The following is a 22,172-nucleotide window of genomic DNA, read 5'->3' as shown; positions in this document are numbered from 1 at the left end:
TGTGGAAGTGAAGTTATATTTTATTTTTAGTTCGACAGTAATTTAACAAAATATTTTTAAGATAAAGAAAAAGCCGCCTATGTCGTGTTTTTTTTAAGTGATTTTGTGACCTGGTAACTAAGACCTTTAGGTCAAATCTTATTTTAATTTTAATAATAACTTTTTTAAATGAAAAATGAAATTATGAAATGAAATAAAGTTGAATACTATGAAACATGGCATGAAATGAAATGAAAATGAAATGAAATGAGATGATATGGGATAAAGTATAATCTCAGTAAAATGGTGGTCATTTACTGAGACTTTTTCAGTGGTCTTTTTGGAAGATCCCGAGAAGTTACGTTCAGCGACTTTGTTTCATTTTCCCACATTTGTGCACTTTCACAGATACTAAACAGTTAATAAACCACCGTTATTACACATTTTAACCTGAAGAAACACTAAATAGACAAAATAAAACAAATCACACAACTTCACTCTTCGCGTTCCCACCAAAAAGTCCAGTCGTGATTGAGTGAAAAATGCACAGATAATATAAAAAAATGTGGATATGTGTTTCGTTTCACGCTGTAAAGATCTTGAACCCATGAAATAGAGAAACAAAATTACTCAAACAGCAAACTTTATTATTATTATTTTCTAAAATACCTAAAAATCTATACTAAAATCACAATTTCACAAATTGTTTTTTAAACTATATTTATTATGCCTCTCTATAAGTATACATAATTATAATCTATATTTATAATATTTACGATATATTACATTTCAAAACACATAATATTAAAACTTTGGAATGACATTATTTATCGCCCATGTCTTCAGACGAACTTTAAAGGCTTCGTCTAACAGAACGCGTAATTAGCGAGTTTCAGAGCGCTAAGATGACGCCGCGCTACGACGCCGAGATGTGTTATACTACTATGGTAACATACCGTCAAACAGAGCCCCAGCGCTATAAGTACGCAGCGCTCTGTCGCGGCGTTAGGACGCTTTGACGTCGTTGTAATTTTTTACAAATTTTATTTTAGCGTCCGAGTGAATGTGTATTAAAATACTAGATAATGCCCAAAAATGATATAAATAGTTAGAAAATACCCATGCTTATACAATGCCACATCTGAATCACTCGATTTCTTAATACTTTTAAATTTTCACACTGCTATGGAAAGGCACTATGATTTGGCGAATGCGTTGCGTCAAGGAGCGTTAGACTCATCTAGTCAATTCGAAGAGCGCGACGTTAAGTACGCGGCGCTAAGTACGCGTTCTGTTTGACGAAGGCTTAAGGCCGATGTTAAGTAAGGACCGCCGCTCACAGACCTCAAAAACTTTAGAGCTGACAATAAAAAAATCGGAGAAATTTCTGACAAAAAGTATAGAAGCGTATGAATTATTTGTTTTTAAAAAAAAATATTCGTAGTTGTTACAAAATTGGCACAGTCGCGCGGTACTGTTAGGTTCACTCACATGTACCTAATAAGTTTGACAGATATGACTGTTATGAAATGACTTTGGCAAAACATCGTGATATATTTTAGTGAGGTTGCTGTATTTACATCATCTTTTAGTGTTTGAGACGATCAGACACGGCTTTATTCTATAAAGTCACACGTAACACAACCGGTAACAATATGAACGGGGTCTTTGAGTAACGAAAGATTTACGCTTCCGTTTCTAATTCCGCTTCTATCTCTTCTGGTGTTCTTAGGTCTATGGCGAACCTCTTCTTCATGGTCGGCAGTTTGTCTTCTATCTCTGGAACGGGAAGGGCATTTATAAAGTTTAATGAATGAAGATGCCAGTGGTTTTAAGAAAGTTTTTTCGGGAAAAAAATCGATAATATGCAGTTGAATATTGACTTGCTTTGTGGTAAATAGTTTAGGTTTTATTTATTCTTGATGTTAATAAAATCTATGAACTAACCCGGCTGCGCTTGCATCTCCTTGACCCGCCTCGAGTAATCTTGGAAGGCGGCTGCCAAGGAATAAGTCAATCTTCTAGCGGCGTTCCTGCCAACAAAATCAGATTGAAATTATATCGAGGCCATTACAAGTGAATCTCTTCGAGCCCTATTCGAGATAGAACTAAAAATGGTGTCTTTGCAAATTGGTTTGGCAATATATATTTTTTTGTTTGTTTTTAAACCTATGCTGATAGCCTTGAGAGGCTGTTTCAGCTTTGCCCTAACGTGTTTAGGTCAGCTCACGGGGCTCAAGCCGGAGTGTTGCTAACACTGGCCCTAGCAAGAGCAGTGCTTCGCAGAATCTACCACCGGATCGGAAACGCGACCCACTGAGAAGATCCGGCGGGAAACTCAGTGGGCTGTGTCTGTGGGTTAATTCGCTCGTCGAGCCCTTCGTCGCAAGCGACGGGTTCGACGAGGACGGTGACCGGTGCTTGTGGTGCCTAAAAGCACCGTTAATGGATCAAACGGCAATATAGTATTCGCTGTGTCCATTAAACTGTGTGATCACTAAAAGAATCGCAGTAGTGACATCTATCGACAAATAAAAAGTGCTGATAGCGACATCTATCGGCTAATAGAAGCATTTTGAACCTTACTAGTAAATACAAAGAATGCAGCTTAGTTTGTCTTTTACCGTTACTTTCGGGTGTCACTTAAATTATATTTAGTTCATGGATAGGCCGTTCTGCTTATTTCTATCGCGGAATAGTAATCTTATCTGATTCCAAGGATGGAGTAATTGAGAATATAATGGAGACTTGCGGCTCATAACCGGACGTGGTAACGGCTCCGGTAGCCACTTAACGTCAGGTCACGGCCTACCTGTTCCAATTCTAGCAGAAAATAGAAATAATAAATAAATATTTACTAACAATCACGCCACGTTAACTGGTCCCGTGATAAGTTCGTAAAGAACTTGTGTTACAGGTACCAGATAACGGAAATAAATGTAAGATTTTCATTATACACATACATTTAAATAATATACATCCATAACCCTGGAAAAGACATTTTATATTTATCATACAAATATCTTCCCTTGGCGGGATTCGAACCCGCGACCCCCTGTTAGAAATACTTCTAATAGCCGCGTGCAACTTTATCTAGATTGAGCTTCGTCATCAAAACTTTCTCACGTAACACTTTCCAGATTCCAGATAACAAATCGTGATAAAAGTAAAATTTCGTAATATCTGTTTATTTGTTCAACCTATATTCAATCAGAGATTTGATGTTCGCACATGTATTTTTTTTTGGCAATACAAAAACATCTTGTAATAAAAATAAAACCCACAAAATTATAATTTGCGTAATAACTGGTGGTAGGACGTGTTGTGAGTCCGCGCTGATAGGTACCACCACCCCTTGTATTTCTGCAGTGAAGCAGTAATGCGTTTCGGTTTGAAGGGTGGGTTAGCTGTTGTAACTAACTATACTGAGACCTTAGAACTTATATCTCAAGGTGGGTGGCGTATTTACGTTGTAATGTCTATGGGCTCCAGTAACCACTTAACACCAGGTGAGCTGTGAGCTCGTCTACCCATCTAAGCAATAAAAGATATATATGTACCCGCAAAATTATAATTTGCGTAATTACTGGTGGTAGGACCTCTTGTGAGTCCGCGCGGGTAGGTACCGCATTACTGGTGGTAGGACCTCTTGTGAGTCCGCGCGGGTAGGTACCACCGCCCCGCCTATTTCTGCCGTGAAGCAGTAATGCGTTTCGGTTTGAAGGGTGGGGCAGCCGTTGTAACTATGCTGAGACCTTAGAACTTATATCTCAAGGTGGGTGGCGCATTTACGTTGTAGATGTCTATGGGCTCCAGTAACCACTTAACACCAGGTGAGCTGTGAGCTCGTCTACCCATCTAAGCAATAAAAAATATATATGTGCAAGTCAGTCGAGAAAGAACTTTCTCTTTTTTGTCGATGCCTAAAACGATCCTTTAGTCTACTTTTTTCCAGCTACGTGCACCGGTAGGTGAGCTCACAGGCTCAACCTAACAGAATTTGCTAACACTGGTCCTAGCAAGAGCAGTGCTTCGCAGAGTCTACCACCGGATCGGAATCGCGACCCACTGAGAAGATCCGGAGAGAAACTCAGTGGAGAATCTCACCTCGATTCACAAACAAAGGCGTGGCATTCGAAAGGATTCAGTCCTTTGATATCAGCGTTATCCTTAACGATGATCATGGAGAAGACCCTTGTGTAGACCAGGTCTTGGACGCCATATGATATGCTTTCGATGTTAAAGAATACGGCCATATGTTCGAAATCGTCTTGTTTCGTCCCATGGTTTATGGTCTCCAAGTGGACTCCGTCAGGAGTGATCGTGAGTTTCACCAGAGGCAGGATCTGGCCTGAAATAAAGTAATCTTTAGGATAACAATACCAATTGGTCCTTTGAATAGGCGACGGGGCAAACAAAACCGAGTCTAATTAAAATGGTTATGTAGTCCATATTGTTAACACGCTATTAATGGCTCTTCCTGTAATCTACTGGTGATAGGACCTCTTGTGAGTCCGCGCGGGTAGGTACCACCACCCTGCCTATTTCTGCCGTGAAGCAGTAAAGCGTTTCGGTTTGAAGGGTGGGGTAGCCGTTGTAACTATACTGAGACCTTAGAATTTATATACCAACGTGGTTGGCGCATTTACGCTGTAGATATCTATGGGCTCCAGTAACCACTTCACACGAGGTGGGCTGTGAACTCGTCCACCAATCTGCCGCGAAGCAGTAATGCGTTTCGGTTTGAAGGGTGGGGCAGCCGTTTTAACTATACTTGAGACCTTAGAATTTATATCTCAAGGTGGGTGGCGCATTTATGTTGTAGATGTCTATGGGCTCCAGCAACACCAAATAGGCTGTGAGCTCGTCCAGCAATCTAAGCAATAAAAAAATTCTACGACTATTTACTTCTTTGGTCGACTGGTAGAGAATGCCTTAGGCATGCCAATCTAGATTTTACATGAAGTGTAATAAATAAATAAATAAATAATATACTGGGGAGGACGTAAGGGTCAAATAATGTTCACATACCCGGAGGTAGAGCTTTCGCTGCAGCCACCATGAGATCCACTGGTTTCCTGGTGTGCTTGATGCCCCACAACCCTCGCGCGTCGCTCTGTCCGAGGTACTTCACCTAGAAGTTAGAATAATACAAGATTATTAAAACAAGGGCAATAAAAAAAGGGTTAAGGTGGAGACAAGATGAAATTTAAGGTCCGACCGTATTTAAAAATTGTGAATTCGTCGCTGTCAATACCAAAATCTGCTATGTGCAAAAACTTGTATTTTGAATTAACAAGTAAAAACATCTATCTATCTATATATTAATACGTGAAGCAAAAACTTTGTATCCCTTTTTACGAAAACTGGGCGGACGGAGGAGTATGAAATTTTCCGCACTTATAGAGAATATAGAGAAGAAGTGCACAATGCTAATATTTTTTTTAAATAATGTATAAAAGATACATTAAATCAACAAAGAAAACATTACACACACTACATACCATGTATTTGACGCACACACGCATGCATACTATTTATTGTCAAACTTTTGTTCTTGACGTCTATTGTCAAATTGAGAATAGATTAAAATATTTTGTTTGTCTTTGTTAAAAATTTTTATAGTATAGTCTTGGCGAAATTTGTGATTATAGAAGAATAAAATACAATCATAATAGTGTACAAATTTATTATACAATTCCAATTATTTTATAGTCGAATTTCGACTACTGCGGGACCTCTAGTATATATAAAAATGTATTGCTGTTCGTTAGTCTCGCTAAAACTCGAGAACGGCTGGACCGATTTGGCTAATTTTTGTCTCGAATTATCTGTGAAAGTCCAGAGAAGGTTTAAAAGGTAGATAAATAAAAAATGCTCGGAATTCAATAAAAAAACCAAATTAATTTTCCCTTTGATTTGTCCCCCGTCGGACGGATTCCTTTTGTTTGTTTTAAGGTTATTTTGTACAAAAGTTTAGGCCTTTTATTTATCGATTGAGGCACTACGAAGTCTGCCGGGTCAGCTAGTTTTCTTATAAAATGTGAATATGAAGGTTAATTTTTAAGAACTATATCAAATTAAAGCTATAGATAAATATTCAAGCAAACACATAACAGTTTTTTAACTACATGAAAGGGTAAAAAAGTATAAATCTCAAAAATTAGCACATAGCAGATTTTGGTTTGACAACGACGAATTGTCTTTTGTTAATGTTTAATTCATAATATCTATTCTGGATTTTTTATTATCCTAGTAGGCAGACGAGCGTACGGCCCGCCTGATGTTGAGTGATTACCGTCGCCCATGGACTTCAGCAATGCCAGAGGCAGAGCCAAGCCGCTGCCTACCATATGAGAATGGTATCAAATATTTATTACCTTTGTTGTTAAATTACTCTCGACGCCAGAACGTTTGCCGCTAGGGGCGCTGTTCCAACTCCATACAAATTTGAGTTAACTTTTACGCTATCGAAAACGTTAAAACACTCGCACTATGCACACTGATGAACAAACGCGTATTATGTATTCATAAGGTGACCTCACATCCGTTACAAAATGGCATGCGTTCCGCTCCAAATCCATACATTAGCATTGTCCATTTTCTGTCTATCTATATTTTAAAATGTTTTATTTGAAAAGGACTGTCGAAATATTAGGACACGAACAGTTCTATGAAATGTTTCATAACATATCGAGATTACATACTTTTTTTTTTTAGTGCCTAGATGGGTGAACGAGCTCACAGCCCACCTGGTGTTAAGTGGTTACTGGAGCCCATAGACATTCTACAATGTAAATGCGCCACCCACCTTGAGATATAAGTTCTAAGGTCTCAAGTAAAGTCCCGACTGCCCCGCTCTTCAAACCGAAACGCATTACTGCTTCACGGCAGAAATAGGCGGGGTGGTGGTACCTACCCGTGCGGACTCACATGAGTTCCTACCACCAGTAAAAAATACTTATTGTTATATTTTAATCTAGTGCTTACTACGATTATTATCATTATATTGACAAATCGTCGCGATTTGCCGAGATTTGCCGCGTAAGGGCACCGGTGACCTAAATGCCAGTCAAAGGGTTAAGCCTCCCGAGAATAACCTCGGGTTCTCTAAATGAATGACCCGTTTGTGGAACGATCTGCTTCAATTGACCTCACGATTAAAAGGTCAAGTGATGCTCTTGGTAGAGTGACTCATAAAGCGAATTAGGAGGTTTTCTGACATCCGGGAAGCTAGGGTTCCACTTGCAGATATTCCTTAAAGCATCATACTGCATTTAAATGGCTATTAAATTATACAATAGAGTTTTTTTGTGGGCGAACTCAAGACCATGTGTTAAGTGGATACCGGAGCCCATAGACATCTATAACGTAAATGCGCCACACACCTTGAGATATAAATTCTAAGCCATATAGTTACAACGGCTGCCCCACCCTTTAAACCGCAACGCATTACTCCTTAACGGCAGAAATAGGCAGCGTGGTGGTACCTACCCGTGCGGATTCACAACACGTCCTATCACCAGTAATTACGCAAATTACAATTTTGCAAGTTTGATTTTTATTACACGATGCTATTCTTTCACCGTGGAAGCCGATCATGAACATTTGTTAAGTACGTATTTCATTAAAAAATTGGTACCCGCCTGCGGGATTCGAACACCGGTGCATCGCTACATACCAATGCACCGGACGTCTTATCCTTTAGGCCACGACGACTTCAACGATGAGTATGATCTCATATCTCAAGATGGGTGGTAGCGTTGTGATCACTCTGAGAACTACTTAACACATTGCATCTATTAAGTTGATTCATATGTGCAATAAAAAATAATGAAGCACGTGCAATTTTGTACACGCGAAAGAAGTGAAACTTAGAACCATAATAGTGTACAAACTTATAATTCAATTAATTATAGTCGAATTATGACTACCACTAGTCTCTATATATAAAAATGGATTGCTGTTCGTTAGTCTCGCTAAAACTCAAGAACGGCCGAACCGATTTGGCTAATTTTGGTCTTGAATTGTTTGTGGAAGTCCACAGAAGGTTTAAAAGGTAGACAAATATGAAAATGCTCGAAATTAAATAAAAAAAAAACAATTTTGGTTTTCCTTTGATGTGTCCCCCATCGGACGGATTCCTTTTGTTTGTTTTAAGTTTATTTTATACAAAAGTTTAGGTCTTTTATTTATCGATTGAGGCACTACGAAGTCTGCCGGGTCAGTTAGTATTATATAAATCGTCTAATATCACAACGGAAGTCGACGGTGGATCTAGTTTAGTTACTATTTCTTTTCTTTTTTTATTGCATAGATGGATGGACGAGCTCACATCCCACCTGGTGTTAAGTGGTTACTGGAGCCTTTAGACATCTACAACGTAAATGCGCCACCCACCTTGAGATATAAACTCTAAGGTATCAGTATAGTTACAACGGCTGCCCTACCCTTTAGAGTGGGGTGTGATTTCTTGAAATCGAATTCTCTAGAAGCCGTCCATACCTGAAACGTCAATGGTAGATCATCTACCGTCACAGGACCTTCGTTCTCAGCCATTTTCCACGTAAAATTCACATAACTCGATATAGGATTGTCTTAAAGATCTCGGACATCTGAAACAAATATAAAAATTAGGCGCGATCCTTGTAAGAAAAATTGATTTTATTGTTAACTAGCGACCCGCCCTCGCTTCGCTTCGGAAACTATAATTTATTATTGATATCTCCACTATTTAATTGATGTTATTATACATATAAAACTTCTTCTTCAATCACTCTGTCTATTAAAAAAAACCGTATCAAAATCCGTTGCGTAGTTTTAAAGATTTAAGCATACATAGGGATATAGGGTCAGAGAAAGCGACTTTGTTTTATACTATGTAGTGAAAAGCGTGGGGTGCTTTTCAGGATATTATCAGAATAACCCTTCTACTCATATCTGTTCATAAAATATTTATAACTATTGATACCATGCACCCCACGGTTTTTTTACAATAAATTCATTTTATCTTACACTATTTCTAATTAAAATTTATTAAAATTTATTTTCTATTTTTTAGTTGGATTTTCTATAAAAGCGTTTTTTTTTTAGTTTTTTTTTAAACTATTACCTATTTATTTTTCATTTTTTAGTTGAATTTAAATTTTTTATTATTTTTGTTTTCTTTTTTTTTATAATAATTTCATCTGAATCTGAACCTCAGCGTGCTGATTCATGGGTTAGATTGCACGTCAACCTTCTTTACTGAGTTCGACGAGTACGGTTACCGGGTTCCCTAAGCCTGCTCCTAGTATTAGAGCTGAAGGCGTCTAATGCAAAAGTTATTGGATCTAATGGATCCGTAAGAACGTATCTAGGGCTATTGCTCTTTTAGACGAGACTCTGGTGTTCATGGGCATCAACAACGGAAACGCCGCCACCCACTTCGAAACAGAAGTTCTAGTTTTCAGTGTTACAGTACAACGGCTGCCCCGCCTATAACGAAACGCATTACTGCTTTACGGCCGAAATAGCCAGGCTGGTGGTACTTACCCGTGCTATGCCATGATTCTCTGCTATCAGCAAATTCTTTAATATTGAACAATCGTTTTAGTAAATTACACCTGAGTCTCGATCGAGCCAAGGTCGCGGCGTTACGAGATAAAATCGAACAATAACGGCTTACACAAGTGTTATCTTGCATCATTTTGTAACAATGTGTCATTAAGTTGAATGTTAATTGTAATATTTAGTGTAGTGATGAAATATACACTTTGAGAATGCGAGACGACACGAAAACCCTCTTGTTGTGGCCTGTGGACCGAATGGTAAACAGTCGACGTCGTCCTAAGCACGTCATTACGGATCTTCCCGATCTATGAACGGTGCTTTTAGGTACCTCAAGCATCGGTCACCGTCCTCGCCGAACCCGTCGTTGTGACGAAGGACTCGACAAGTAAATTAAAGCAGTAATGCGTTCCGGTTTGAAGGGTGGGGTAGCCGTTGTAACTATACTGAGACCTTATATCGAATTTACGTCGTAGATGTCTATGGGCTCCAGTAACTACTTAAGCCCAGGTGAGCTGTGAGCTCGTCCACAAATCTAATAAAAAAGAAAAAAAAAGTGTATACGTTTTGGTGTGAAAACTGTAGATTACTTATACGTAACGACGACATATTTACAGTAATTAAAATCGATACCACTCATTTACGTTAAAATGATTATTTTTTTAGTATTTTTCAACCCGTGTCCATACAGAGTTTTTTTTTTTTCCTATCTATCCTGATAGCCTCGAGCTCTACTATTTTAGCTGGCTCGGTTATTTTAGCTTCACCCTAGCTTGTAGGTGAGCCCACGGGGCTCAAACCGGGAGTGTTGCTAACATTGGCTCTAGCGAGAGCAGTGATTCGCAAACTCTACCACCGGATCGGAAACCGAGTGTAAATCTCTTCAAATGCTCTCTCAAACTCCATTCTTTTCGATCTCTTGCCTTTATTTTTTTTTTAAGGGATTTTATGATCTGGTAACTGAGACCTTTAAGTCATGTCTTATTTTAATTTATATTCATATTTTTATGAAAAATGATATTATGGAGTGAAATGAAATGAAGACGACTAATTTGAGACATTAATCAACTGGGATGAAATTAAATGAAATGAAATGGGATGAAATATAATCTCAGTAAAATGGTGGTCATTTACTAAGATTTTTTCAGTGGACTTTTTGGAGGATCCCGAGAAGTTACGTCCAGCGGCTTTGTTTCATTTTCCCACATTTGTGCACTTTCACAGATATTAAACAGTTAATAAACCACCATTATTACACATTTAAACCCGAAGAAACACTAAATAGACAAAATAAAACAAATCACACAACTTCACTCCTCGCGTTCCCGCCAAAAAGTCCTCTTGCCTTTACTTATTAAAATGTTGCCCACTTAAAGCTAATAAATAGTCAATACATCTTTACAATCAATGCCCACTATTCGAGTCAATGCAATTCGCGCTATATTATTGTTGTATAGTTATTAGCTTAAACGAAAAACGAATTCAACATGATTATTATTATACATCGAACATTTTGCAACGATCCGAACGGAGTTATGCGCGATGCAGCCACCACAAATAATTATTATTTATTTAATGTTATGACCGATTTAATTTGTGTTCTCTGGACGTTTGAAAGAGTGACAAAGTGGCAGTGGAAAGTGCTGTTTGGCATTTCTGTATTATTGTAGTGCTGTTTTTAGAATAATGCGTTATAAAAATCAATTTATTACTTCGATTGTTTATTTTGTTCACATCATACGTGGTTCAACCACAATTAACGATGGCTCTGTGACTGATTAATAACCTCATTAAAATACGTCCGTGGTGAGAATTTATTTTTCTTCTTTGGTCACGTAAAACTTATTCATGTTCGGACATAAAAGTCGCGATCTTTAGCATTTATTTATTTTATTTTTATTTATTGCTTAGATGGGTCAGATCATTGCTTAGATCACAGACTACTTGGTGTTAAATGATAACTGGAGCCTATTGACATCTACAACGTAAATGCGCCCACCCATCTTGAGATATAAGTTCTAAGGTCTTAAGTATAGTTACAACGGCTGCCCCACCCTTCAAACCGAAACGCATTACTTCACGGCAGAAATAGGTAGTGCGGTGGTACCTACCCGCGCGGACTCACAAGAGGTCCTACCACCAGTAGAACATGAATTGCATTGCTCATTCCCGTATAAGCACGTCTAAATTAACACACACACTGCAACATCTTATGTGTATGTGAAAGCGCTCTTTCACAACTAATGACATTTCGCGTGTTTCATATTAAAATAAATGCTGACTTAATAAGCGATAGTAACGAATAGATAATTTGTTTATCTTGTTGCGTCGTTTTAAAGATAAAACTGCGGACGGCTCGTTGGAAGTGCCTCCGTTTTCGAGAGATCGTTTGATTGATAAATAAGTGATGATTAGAATGGAATTTCGCATCGCCTTAGACCTAGTTCAGGGAAAGGCCTTAAACTTTTGACTTGAGAACCTAATTTGGTAATGACGACAAAGGGAAGATCTTCCAGCGAGCTGGTGAAGTTGCTCAGTAGACCGAGGGTCTTAATGTTATTGTTTGGAACTTGTGTAAGCTTATCTTGGAAAAAGATGGAAGGGAGAACCATTTACTAGATTGACTACAAATTGGGTTAAAATTGCCCGTTCTAGAGAGTATTGGCTATCCTTGGAGGAGGCCTTTACCCGTGGAGGGGTTCTTGCAAGTGGAAATAGTATCTAATATTATACAACAAACATATTTCTTAATTAATTAATCAGATAGAGCACGTTGATTTAATTTTGTTTTCATAAGCCACTTGCACGAAATAAAAGGTTTGTATTATTACCTAGTCAGGTCATAAATTCTGTCACATGTTTAATGTAAAATAATTGAAACAAGTTTATTCATTATGTAACCATTCATATACCAAAATGAACTTAACAAAACATAGATTCTTATGACACTAAAGTTTATTCAAAATGACCTCCGTGATTTTGAATACAGGCCTTCAATCTGCGCGGCCAGTCGTCTATCGCAGCACGAACGAGGTCCATGTCAATATCGGCGGCTGCCTTAATCAAGGATGTCTTGAGTGACTCCAAATTGGGATGAGGCTTTCAGCACGCCTTTTCCTCCAAGTGTTGCCATATCTTGTAATCTAACGGATTCAAATCTGGACTGGAGGAGGGCCAGTCTTCGCGCCGGATGAAGTCGATTTCACGCGCCGCCAGCCAGTCTTGTGTGCCCTTCGCTCTATGAGCTGGCGCCGAATCTTGTTGGCATACCCAGTGCCTGTTATTGAACATGGTATGAGAAACAGGTTCCACAAGGTTCGTCAGGACTGTATTTTGTTACACAACTGCATTCGTTTTTACACCTTTCTCACAAAAATGTACCTCTGTTAAGCCCCAATAAGAAACTCCCAACCATACCATGAGCGAGGATGGAAAATGACCTCGTTGGACACGCGGAATACGGTTGCTCGCTTCTTCACTACTGTGTGTGTGTGTACCTTATCATTTTGTTTGTTGTAGCTCTCTTCTACGGTAAAATTTTTTTCTTCCGAAAAAAGAATTTCCCGATATATTTTTTCCGCGTACCGCTTCAACAAAGCGCGGCGTCTCTTCAGTCTCAGGTCCATTAGACGAGCATTCAAACGATGTCCTGTTTTTCTTCGATATACCCGAAGCCCTAAGTCTTCATTTAACACCCTTTTCACCGTGGTTCGGCTTAACCCCATCTGAAGGGCCAACAGTTTCTGCTTACGTTTGGGATTTCTTTGAATTCGCGCCTTCACAGCTTTTATCACTGCTGGAGTCCTAACAGACCGAGGGCGACCACTTCTTGACCTGTCATCTACACTAGAGTCTTCATTGTATCGTTTGATGGTACGATAAACGAATCTTTTGGTTATATTAAATTTTTTCAGTATGTTAAAAATTTGAATTGGCGCGTAACCGCAACGATGCAACGCAATAACTGCAACACGGTCTTCTTTAAGCGTCCACTCCATATTTAAAAATGAGTAAAATTCTAAAAGTATATACATTTTTATTTTCATGAACAATTCGAAATTCGAATTCAATAAACTTTTTTGTGGCCAGCATTTTAAAAGAAAAGTTTTTACTGTGTGACAATACTTATGAACTGACTAGTTATATATGACGGCGCCAGGGATGGCTGAGCGGCAGTCCCGTCATCAATTGTATTTGGTGGGACTGAGTTCATTGCAATAAAAGTTAATAAAAAACCTTTGTATAATAATTATTGAAACTCTCAACAAATAATTCTCACAATGACAGGGTAAACCGACATGCGACAGTTTCGTTCAGACTGACTGCGTCTGACTGAGACTGAGGCTGAGATTGAGACTGAGACTGAGACTGAGACTGAGACTGGGACTGAGACTGAGACTGAGACTGAGACTGAGACTGAGACTGAGACTGAGACTGAGACTGAGACTGAGACTGAGACTGAGACTGAGACTGAGACTGAGACTGAGACTGAGACTGAGACTGAGGCTGAGGCTGACTGAGACGACTCTGTCCACGTACCGCCATTTTATAGTTTGGCGTTACGGCGCCTACCCTACATTTTTGTGATATTGATCAAAACAACATTTTATTATCTAAAATAATAATCAAAACGATGTCTTAATATTACTAAAGTCGTTATCCACGACATATATATCTTAGGAATGTCGTTAGCGAGATTCAGGCATTTTTCAAATATCTTGTGTTCTGTGATGGCTACCACCACAACGATGGAGATTTTAAGTACGGGCCTGTTGTAGATTGGATTGGTGATTCGGATGGACGGGCTCATGATCCCCTGATGTTACCGGAGCCCGTCGTCATCAACAATGTTAATACCAGCTAGCTTGAGTTAGGATATCCATGTCTCGGTTTAATAGCACAACGGCGGCTTCAACGCTGAAGCAAATGGGGTGATAAATAGCAATGTGATGAGAGCAATCAAGACGCATCAGCGCCAGTAATAGTTCTAGATATTTTGTATGTTTAAAGATATTTTGTAAAATTTGAAGGTATTTGTATTTTAAATTAGGTAGGTAGGGTAGTGAAATTGAGTCAAAGGCACTATATCTATATATTAATACGTGAAACAAAAACTTTGTATTCCTTTTTACGAAAATTGCGCGGACGGAGGAGTATGAAATTTTCCACACTTATAGAGAATATAGAGGAGAAGTGCACAATGCTAATATTTTTTTTAAATAATGCATAAAAGATACATTAAATCAATTAAGAAAATATTACACACACTACATACCATGTATTTGACGCACACACGCATGCATACTATTTATTTTCAAACTTTTGTTCTTGACGTCTGTTGTCAAATTGAGAATAGATTAAATATTGTTTGTCTTTATATTATTTTTTTATAGTGTAGCCTTGGCGAAATTTGTGATTAAAGAAGTATAATTTACAATCATAATAGTGTACAAACTTACAAATTTCAATGAATTAAAGTCGAATTTCGACTACTGCGGGACCTCTAGTATATTTAAATACTGTTTTATTTTTTGGCGCGCAAACATTACAGAACGGAACTTCGCTATACGTGACGTCATTTGTGGCTACAATAAAGAGATTACTGTAGATCATACTTACTATACAACGATCGGTCATGTTATCAGAGAGCTATGACATGTCCTTCTTCAAACGAGGCTTGGAGAGAATCTTTAGCGGTGGACAGAGGCTTGGTTTTTAATACGCTTTTATTAGCTTCAGACGTATGTATGTTTGTAACGGAATCTTTGAACATGATTTTGACCCCCTTCAAAACGTCGGATTAACTCGAAATTTGGTATACTTATTAAGGATCGATGATAATACAACATTTAAAAAAAAATAAAAAAGATATTGTAAAAATTGAAATACAACTAAAAAATGAAAAAGAAATAATAGTTTAAAAAAACTATTTAACAAAACACGCTTTTATAGAAAATCCAACAAAAAAATAGAAAATAAATCTTAATGAATTTGAATTAAAAATAGGGAAAGAAAAAAATATTTTATTGTAAAAAAGCGTGGGGTGTTTGGTATCAGTGGGTCTTTGAGCGACGGTGAGCACTCAGCATCGCAAATTCGTCGGTCTACATCAGCAATCAATAGAAATAGAAATTGTGATATCGTCTTTTACAATTTCCAAAAATATTCGAAATTGAGTTATTAATATGCGGAATCATTTGGTATCACTAGTATTTTCCCATGAACACTGTCAAATGAGCATAGTTTACTTTTAGTTTTTTTTTGTTTAGTTTACCTATATTTTGACTACTATTAACAAAATTAATACATAAGTTTATCCTTATTTTAAAATACAGATAATGTAACTGGTTAAAACTAAAAAATAAATTTGCAAAGAGGATTTTTTTTTATTGCCTAGTTGTGTGGACGAGCTTACTTCTACTCCTTCACCGTGGAAGTCAATCGTGAGCATTTGTTTAATATTAAAAACATCACATTGTCATGTTGAACCTTTTAAACACTCCTGTCTTTGGTAAGTTTTGATATTATACAGTTTTACACTTAAATACACTAAAATAATGAATCATCATCATCATCATCATCATTTCAGCCTATCGCCGTCCACTGCTGAACATAGGCCTCTCCAATAGATTTCCAGTGCGACCGGTACATTGCCACCTGCATCCAACGAGACCCAGCGCTTTTTACTAGGTCGTCGGTCCATCTAGTAGGTGGCCGTCCCACACTGCGCTTGCCAGTACGTGGTCGCCACTCCAGGATCTTTCTGCCCCATCGACCGTCTTCTCTTCGTGCTATGTGGCCGGCCAATTGCCACTTCAGTTCACTAATTCTACGGGCTATGTCAGCAAAAAATGAATAATCGATTTAAATTAGCAAATTTTCGTACAACAATCGAAATTCAACCTTAACCACTGATACTACAAGGTTCGTCTTTATCCGATTTTGTTTTTGATATATTGAAAAGAGGAATGACAATTTCATTAGTTTTTTTTTTTGTTTTCTATCGATCATAAAGCAATTTTAGAATCGATTTTCATAGATACTAGAATACGGTATTGCCTTTGCCTATTTATTTATGGATTTAAGAATAATCTATACATATAAATAAAATTAGAGTGTCTGTTTGTAGTATTGAAGTAACCGCTTTTTACTACATGCATATGAATATATATACGGTTCTTCTTCTTTTTCTTCACCTTATCCCACTAGGTGGGGTCGGCACAGCAAATTTTTCTCTTCCATTCTCTTCTATCAGCCGTCATCTCAACACTCACTCCTCTCTCTCTCATATCGTCATTCACACACTCCATCCATGTCTTCTTCGGTCGACCTCTTCCCCCTCTACCTTGCAGTACCATTTCCATACATCTCCTATACGGTACAAACACCAAAATAATATTTTTCACAATTTTTGTCTGTCTGTCTGTTTGTTCCGGCTAATCTCTGGAACGGCTGGACCGATTTTGATGAGACTTTCACTAATAGGTAGCTGATGATATAAGGAGTAACTTAGGCTACTTTTTTTAGACTAGCTTCGCCCCACGGCGTCACCCGCAGTTATTGTCGTACCGCGCGCAACATGGCGGGCTTCGCCTATCAATAATAAAATTTAATGTTACCGAAGCGAAGCCGGTTCGCTAGTTCTAAATACATTTCTTAACTCAATCGATTTTTTATTTATTGGCTTCCGGCTGTGTGTTACGAGTAGGTACTATTTAAGGTAATAAAAGTGTGATGTGTGATTATTTGATTACATTTATCATTATGATATCGATAAGAACGTAAAGGGAATTAGATATATCCATTGAAATAAGGAAATAATGATTAAAAATTAAAAAAAAAAACGTTTAAAAGAACAAGTCAAACTAAACGCTTTTTTTTAGCTCTAGCTATATTGAGTCACAGTTAAAAAAAAATTGTTTAGTCTTTGGCAACGTGTGTAAATTTTCAAATTAGTCGAAATTCAAACTCTTTCGTCACATGTATAGATAAAAGTCAAGCCAATAAAAGTGGGTTAAATGGAAATATTTACTGGCAACTTCAGAGGTTAATAGATTATTTGGTTTAGGAGATCAGTGACTGACTTCAGCCTCTGGTTATTGCTGTCGTCTCGTGGGAATTCCTTGAATAAATTTCCTACCTTTTTTATTGACAGTTCCGCGTCGAACCACAACTTCTTGACCCTTCAAGGGTTGTGAAGACAGTGCTTATTTCAATGGGGTCACAGGTTTAATAAAATATCGCTCTCTCCCTATCTAATCTAGTCTTATCACTAAATACACACATGTGACGTAATGCTCCACTTACATTGTTCAAAACAATTCCGCGCCGTTTATTTTCCTTCCATTTTCAAACACAATATTAACAAAAGAACACACACAAACACACACACACACAGTTAAGAAAACCGTAAATATAAAACTTTAGGAACGATTTTTAAAAAGTTTATTCGATTTTCGAACAACGTAACGTCCGAAGTCATTCGAATTTCAAAAGTGAATATCTGATTCGGTTTTTCGTAAAAATCGTAACGTGAATACCCATTTTATTTAGACCTGCCGATGCTCGTACGGTCGTAATGTTCGGTTACGAATACTCAATGCGAGGCTATAGGGGTAGGTCATTTTATATTGGACATCGTTAAGGACGCGTACAGGTGTGTTTTGCTGTTGCTAATTTTGATGTAGTTCTTACTGTTTTCGATTTAAAGTTTATTTTCCTAAGAACTAAAAGAAAAACCTATTTTTGTTGTTTGTCGGTACAATGGAGTCAGTTGTGATAAGAAACACAGGGGGTTTGAAATTGATACTTATTGTGTAAATTATTCAATATATTTTTGTATTAAATAAAATGTAAATAGAATCAGGATCTAGATAATTAGGGTCAAACAATCTTAAACATGAATCGCGGTAACGACAATTTCAAGATAATCTAAGCGACTTTTAAGTTCTGGACATCAGCATTATGAGCGTCGCCGCGTCGGTCTACTGGGTAATGTCATCCGAAGATATATCTTCTTTGAGGTCTCCCACATTGATCCAACTAGCCCTGTCCTTAGTTACCTTCGTTAGGGTTTCAGGTTTTTAGCACCGAAGGTCCTCTTGCCTACTACCGCGAAGTCAGGATTAAAATGGACAAGGTTCAAAGCCGTGGTACAGTAAAATTCTTCTTATCAAGGTGATGGCGTTTTAAGTCTATCGGCTATACAACAACAGATGGGTTAGTTCATGCATCCAGCGCCAAAAATATATTATTTATTTATTTACAACAAAGCGATCATTAATCTAAAAACATTGACAAATTGGCAGTAAGTACAAGTCAGATGTCACCTCAATTAGGTATAGGTGCCATCGACAGTGAAATAGTTGACAACATCGGAAATACGAGATCCAGAATAATAGTACTTTGTCACTAAGCGACAAATTATTTAATATCTACACTTATTAGAAACTGAAATTTAATTACATTTGCCTCATTACGATTAGGTTATAATTAGTTGGGATAATATGATCCGCGATAGATTTTTTCTGTTTGCAAGACAATAATCATTAGAAAAAACATTTATTTCTTATAATAGTTATTAGAACAACACCCTGTATTCATGTGCGCGCTCATATGTGTGCGTGCCCACCTGTTACGTGCAACATGTGTGAGTGTGCATACAGCATTATGTTGAGCGGGCGAACCGTAACGCCATTTTGAAAGATGCTCTAATTCGTTCGCGTAACCCATAGAGATAGCCCACTGAGTTTCTCGCCGGATCCTCTCAGTGGATTCCGATTCCGATCCGGTGGTAGATTCAGCGAAGCACTGCTCTTGCTAGGGCTAGTGTTAGAAAATTCTTTCAGGTTGAGCCTGTATGCTCACTTACTCGTCAAGGCATAGCCATTTAGGCTATCAGCGGATTTGAAGGCGAAAAAAAAATTGCTTATATGACTGGTAGACCTGGTGTTAAGTGGTTACCAGAGTCCATTGGCATCAACAACGTAAATTCCGCTACCCACCTAGAGAAATGAGTTCGAAGTCTCAGTTATAGTACGACTGTTTCGCATTTCAAACCGAAACGCATTACTGCGTCACAGCAGAAAGAGGCAGGGCGGTGGTACCCACCCGTGCGGACTCACAACACGGCCTACCACCAGTAAAATATTATATCCTTGGCCTCTCCCCTCCAACCACTACCCGCTATTCTGCTTATATTGATGCTCCACCTTTATATTGGGCTCCTGCACTACCTTTACCAGTACATATTCTCCGCTCCAAAACTTGTCTATCCTAACGGTTATCTGTTCTTTGTCAGAGATGATCGGCCTATTGCCACTTTAGGTAGCGTATGTGTCGAGTTAGGAACATAAAAAATAATTATAGAGTCATAGGGACTGCCTTTAGAAGTGAAAACTCAGAATTTTGGGTATTGAAATTTTGAATGTCTTTTATTGTTTTAATTATAATTAATAACATCAATTTGGTTTAAACATCTTTTGATACTCCGAGTAATAGTTACATACATGTTTATATGTTTTATTTATGATTCAAATATGTTACAAGGCTATACAAGATCATAACAAGCTATTAATAGAATTTAATTTGAATAATGATTAGCATACGACGGAGTGAGCTGAAGCGTCAGCGAGTGATGACGTCAGCCACTGGCGCCACGTTGTTTTTACAGATGCTGACGTCATTCTGGGATTGCCTCTTATAGTGGCAATAATTAATACTCAATTTTCCAATGAATTCCATTTATTACATTTCAAGTGTACAACGATAACAACAGAGCTCCGCCTCGTTCGGCTGCTCGAGTCGGAATGTAATGTGCCTTTATTTATTTATTTTCCTACCTAAGCTGATAGCCTCGAGAGGCTATGTTAGCGTAACCTAACAAGTTGGTGAGCTCATGGATTTCAAACCTGACGAAAGGTAATGTGTGACAATAGTCACACGCATTTATAGTAGATAACGGTAGGTATAACGGTAGGCAGCGGCTTGGCTCTGCCCCTGGCATTGCTAAAGTCCATGGGCGACGGTAACCACTCACCATCAGGTAAGCCATATGCTCGTTTTGTAGGCACAAGGACAATAAAAAAACATGCCGGTAGCTTAGTCATGAAATTTCTTGAATACCAGATGGTAAACAATTATTTACACGCCTTGGATTTATAATAGTTAACCAACAATATCAACATTAAGGAAAGTTATCTTTAACTAATCTTAGTGAGCTAAATAGCAATGTTGCGCCGATATATACATTCACTTTTCTTGTCAAGATATACACAGCTCTAATTTTGCACAATCTTTGCTTTGCACGTCTCTTGTATAGATACACATCTATTACACATGTCGGTGACGCGAACTCACAAGATTTTTCACTACCGAAAGTGCTCAACGCGGCTAAAGAATTATATCACATCAAAAATCATTAAAAAAAACTCACAGTTATAAATGTTTAGCAGAGCACCATTCATACGGTTCGCACTGCACCGGTAATGTTTCCACGCACGACGGACCAAAGCTTATTACTCGGTTTTAACTGACTTTGCACGTACGGTTCACGTAACTCTATGGTTCAGCGATTAGAAACGCGCAGGACCGGGGTTCGATGCCCGGTTTAGGTTTTTTCTGAGTCACACATATACATAAATAGCTCTGTAATAAGTCGTGAAATGTAGGTCGGGTTTGTGAGTGTGTGCCAGACGATTTAAGGGTCAGTGTTGTAGAGAGAGACGATTTAAGGGTCGGTCTTGTAGAGATTATAGTTTAGCATTAGAGGCTAGATGTAGGTCGTATCTATATAGAATAATACCTTCAAATCAGTAGAGACACGCAGACTTTATCTATAGTAATGCAATTAAGGGTCGCCGGCTAGGTATAGGTCGGATATTATCTGTTGCATACGAGAAGAGCTATTGATATGTATAGACCTCAAACTAATGCATTGAGGGGTACCTGTTACATATTTAAAGCAATTGTTTAATTGCTAGTAAATTTTGTTCAGGAGCTAAATAATTTTATTGTAAATATTATCGTCCAGTGCTTTATAAAGTCTAACTTGAAATAAATTGATATACAGTAGGGAGTGGAGCGGTATTGCCTCCGTCAAACAGCTGTTCCGGATGGCTGCTGACAGAAATTAATACAAGAAGCTAACGGCCAACCTTCAGGATTGAAGAGGCACTGGAAGAAGAAGAAGAAGAACGTTCATTAGATTAAAGAGTTTTTTAATTATTATTTTTTTTATTTTTTTCTATCTAAACTTTGAGAGGCTATGTCAGCGTAACCGAATGAGTAGGTGAGCTCACGAGGCTCAAACCTAACGACGTTGCTAACACGAACCCTAGCAAGAGCCGTGCTTCGCAGAATCTACCACTGTATCGGAAACGCGACCCGCTGGGAAGATCCGGCGAGAAACTCAGTGGACTGTGTCTATGGGTTAATTATTATTTACTCGTCGAACTTTTTACATAAAATACAAGAACTACAATGAAGTTTAATGATTCAATTAAAATTCTTGTTAATAGCCGATGCCCATTAGAGTGTTCACGTGACTGTTTTTGTTTCAAAGCACCTATCACGTGCTAATCAGAGACAATAGGGGAATAATTAGATGGAATTGTTTCATTATAAAGCCGTGGTAAGGATGTTTT

The 22,172-nt window shown here is 38.0% G+C and overlaps 1 protein-coding gene across 1 annotated transcript; it reads right to left on the bottom strand.

Moving 5' to 3' along the window:
- Positions 1-608: 608 nt before the first annotated feature.
- LOC114252652 (low density lipoprotein receptor adapter protein 1-A) lies at positions 609-18,047 on the bottom strand. Its single transcript, XM_028187222.2, has 6 exons — positions 17,836-18,047; positions 8,485-8,594; positions 5,011-5,113; positions 4,087-4,330; positions 1,927-2,012; positions 609-1,758 (listed from the first exon to the last, which is right to left on the bottom strand). Exons 2-6 carry the CDS (start codon positions 8,536-8,538, stop codon positions 1,664-1,666), a joined length of 582 nt encoding a protein of 193 aa, XP_028043023.1. The 5' UTR covers positions 8,539-8,594; positions 17,836-18,047; the 3' UTR covers positions 609-1,663.
- Between the last annotated feature and the right edge of the window lie 4,125 nt (positions 18,048-22,172).

This window comes from Bombyx mandarina, chromosome 02, assembly GCF_030267445.1.
Source record: "Bombyx mandarina strain Sakado chromosome 02, ASM3026744v2".
Lineage (NCBI taxonomy): Eukaryota > Metazoa > Arthropoda > Insecta > Lepidoptera > Bombycidae > Bombyx > Bombyx mandarina.
This window is presented reverse-complemented; position numbering and strand designations above follow the sequence as displayed.